Source organism: Belonocnema kinseyi, chromosome 3, assembly GCF_010883055.1.
Source record: "Belonocnema kinseyi isolate 2016_QV_RU_SX_M_011 chromosome 3, B_treatae_v1, whole genome shotgun sequence".
NCBI classification, from domain to species: domain Eukaryota; kingdom Metazoa; phylum Arthropoda; class Insecta; order Hymenoptera; family Cynipidae; genus Belonocnema; species Belonocnema kinseyi.
Window position 1 is genome coordinate 96,474,156 of NC_046659.1, and position 3,676 is coordinate 96,477,831.

At 31.1% G+C, this 3,676-nt stretch overlaps 1 protein-coding gene across 2 annotated transcripts in view; it reads left to right on the plus strand.

The window, feature by feature from the left end:
* The first annotated feature begins 589 nt into the window (after window positions 1–589).
* Window positions 590–3,676, plus strand: part of LOC117169230 (fatty acyl-CoA reductase wat-like) — a 91,909-nt gene continuing 88,822 nt past the window's right edge. Inside the window, exon 1 of one of the 2 annotated variants that reach the window (XM_033355493.1) lies at window positions 590–742. In XM_033355493.1, coding sequence (XP_033211384.1) covers window positions 694–742 — 49 coding nt within the window. In that variant the 5' untranslated portion in view covers window positions 590–693. The remainder of the gene's footprint in view (window positions 743–3,676) is intronic. The other variant, XM_033355494.1, reaches the window with a different exon arrangement.

A 3,676-nucleotide genomic window follows, 5' to 3' on the forward strand; every position in this document is an offset into this window, starting at 1 on the left:
ATGCTTGATTCCAATAGCACTTTTTCTGTATTTCTTATAAAAAGTAGTATTTGTCACTCGTGCTTGGGCTCGTGCTTCGCGTGTCACTCGCTTCCGTCTTTGCTGCCAACATCAGAACCTTCATTAAAAGTCCGCTTTTCCATACTCATATCACAATGTACTATTTTTTCTCTTTAAGTATCCCCACAATTTTAAATTTGCCTTTAAACTACTTAATAATCACCATAAAGATATGCTTTCTGTAAAGAAAACTTCAGTTCGACAATTTTTAGGTTGCAGATGGTTAAGGTTCAACACGCCCTGAATGTTCGAATAAATTATATAATCACAATCATTTTTTCAAGAAATTAAAAAATATTTATAAATTAAAAAATATTGTATTTTACTTTTTTTGAAGATATGTTTCCTAACTTCCTTGATCAAATAGGTCGGACGTCAGCCTGACCTATTCCCCCCTGTTGGTACCACTGAGCTGCCTAATGAATATTAATATTTCCCACACAACAATCAATCTAATTTTTTCACAAAGCTACATCTTTGTTAATATTCAGTATAAATATAATTCAGTCAGTCGATGATAGCACATTAGGAGAGTATACGCTAAGCGAAGTAAAAACAACTAATATTTTGCGATAAGAAAACTTCTAAATTTTCAGTGCTTTTTTCAACATTTAAAAATTTAAATTCGTTATTATGTCAGAAATTCAGCAATTTTACAACGGCGAAAATATTTTTGTCACAGGTATGTTTATTAGTTTTTTAAGGAATAGATATTATTTTGCAAACCCCAAAAATAAAAGTTTGAAGTAAAGCAATAATTATTACAAATTAAAAATATACTTAAGTGAGTAAGCAATAAATTAATTACTTTTTACGAAAATAGAAATTCTACAACTTGAGGCAATTGACAGATAATGCAAAAAATCGATATTTTTTAATCTTAAGATTGTAAAAGTATTCGTATTTTTTGTTAGGAACAAAATTATTAAATGTTAGGCAAAATGTTTTTAAAAGTATTTTTTCATTAAATTGAGTACGAGAAAAAAATTTTGGAATCATATAGTAGGGGAAACCAAAAGTCATTTTTTGGAATTAGCAATGTTTAAGTATTTGAAATTCAGGGTATCGGCATAAAATGTGTGAGAAATTAATTTTACATTACCATTAATTGGAAATAGATGCTATTTGCTAATTATTAATTGTCTATTTTCAAAAAATTAACAGTTTGAATATTCTTCATCACTCTTTGCTATAATACTTTGAAAATTTACAAATGTTATTAAATAATTAAATAAGGTTCGTAAGAAAATGAAAAGTCTGGCTTTGTTTCAACGAATCGTTTTTTTACGGATTCGACCAAGAATGTCTTAACGACAACTCTTTGCTATGTTACTTTACAAATGGACAAAGGCTGTTATTTTTTTTAGCATTTGCTTTTTAACAACTTCATATTGCAGCTATTTTTTAATGGAAAAATGTACTCTTTCAAATGAATGAGCTGAAAGTCTCTTGGCAAATATCCCTTTTTATACCATTTCTATACACTATCTATACACGTCTTCACCAATGAAAAGATGTCAATAATAATTGTTTAAATATTTATCTAATCAACTAAAATGATCAACTTACACATTGCAGTGAATTTGTGTATGAAAATTGTTCAAATAAATAATGATTATTGAAAATTTCCAAAAAGAGATTGGATTGCCAGTTGTAGTCGAATCCGTAAAAAATTGAGCTTATTTATTTAAAAATAGAAAAGATCTTAATTTGTTTATGAATATTGCTTAAATCGTCAATAATTGTTCAAAATTTGATAATTATTATAGCTAGCGAAGAATAATTGGAAGGACATTATTAGTTGATGCCGTACAAAAATTGAGAAAAGTATCCAATCTATGAATTTGTTTGTAAAAAAAGTTTAAAAATGTACAAATAGCATCTATTTTCAATCAATTGCAATGAAGTATTAATTTCTTTCACATTGTGTGCCAAAATCCTGAATTAAATTACCTAAACATACCACCCTAGCGGACCGAGTGAACGGAAAGGATACTCTACAGAGTATCCTCCCTGACGGACCGAAGAAAATGAATGGAGGTTCTACAAAGTACCCGTAAAGGCCCCATTCGGTTCCTTTTTAAAAAACTCGAAAAAGCAGAAAAATCATCGTTTAAATTGTTGAAATTTGGATTCTGCGTTAAAATTTCCTATAAAAGGTCACGGAATAATCGCAATAGTTTTGTTTGCTACTGTAAAAAGTTTAAAAATATATGATACGTATAACGCCTGTTGACTGCTATACTTCAAACGCATCGCCTGTAAGTAGCTGTCAACAGGCGTTATACGTCTTATATTTTTTTTAACTTTTTACCGTTACAAAAAAAACTATTGTGATGATTCCGTGACCTTCTGTAGGAAATTTTAACGTAGAATCGGAATTTCTCCAATTTCAAAGTTGATGTTGCAGTTTTTTTGAGTTTTTCTTGCATGATACGGAAGGGATACTATGCCGGTAATAAGCGTTGAATTCAGAAAAATTAAGAATTTGTATTCCTACGAATACGCGATTTTTCCTCCGTCTAAAAATCCCCAAACGGGAACAGAAAAAGTGCAAATCCTGGAACGTGTATATCTTCCTATCCTTATAGTATCTACATACAGGGTGGACACGCCGGGGCTTACATACAGGGCGAGTTGAATGCTACCCGAATTGCACAACAGCAGAGGAGAAGCCATTATACAGGAGTATTTTCATATTTCGCGCCTTCAAAATTTCATTCGGATCGGCCATTCGGTCAAGTCCGTGCATCTTCGGTTCAAGTTTATGATAGTTTCCATGGTTGCGTTCGAAACTTCAAACGGTTACAAGTGTCAAAACAATATATGTTATGTTATATAGTAATTACAAATAATAAAAGTGTCTAATTTATAATGAAGTGAGACATGTGAACTGAGAAGTAAACGTCATTTTTTTTCTGTGCCAATAACATTATAGAATGACTGCTAAGTGACAAATACTATAAAATAGTAATAATATTCTGTGCTTCCAGTGGGCGAAGAGTGAATGGTGTTTAACGCTTATTTTTACTGCATAAAAAGGTATGTTATGAATAGACAGGATATGTTTCAAATAAAGTGAATGAAATATTAAATGCGTAAACTTTAAATTAACATTGCCTACATTTACTGATATCGATTAGGGAAAACAGGTGAATCTGAACATAGCCGTTTGAAATTTCGGCCGAATGGCCGATCCGAATGCAACTTTAAAGGCGCGAAATATGAAAATACCCCTGTATAATGGCTTCTCCCCTGCTGTTGTGCAATTTGGGTAGCATTCAACTCGCTATGTATGTAAGCCCCAGCGTGTCCACCCTGTATATGCAGTTACTATAAGCATACTCTGTAGAGTATACTTTCCGTTCACTCAATCTGCTAGGGCAATCCCGAAAAATTACTTTTCGTTATTAATTTAGTTATAACAAAATACATTTTTTGGAATTAATAAAATCCACTGGGATTTTTTTTAGATAGTCTTAATACATATATAAAAGCTTTATCGATAAATCAGAAACATACCAGGTGTATACATATGAAACCAGTATTTTTTCAAGAAAAAAACACATTTATTTCAAGAGAATGATAACAAATATTTTATTCAAAGTATGCGCCC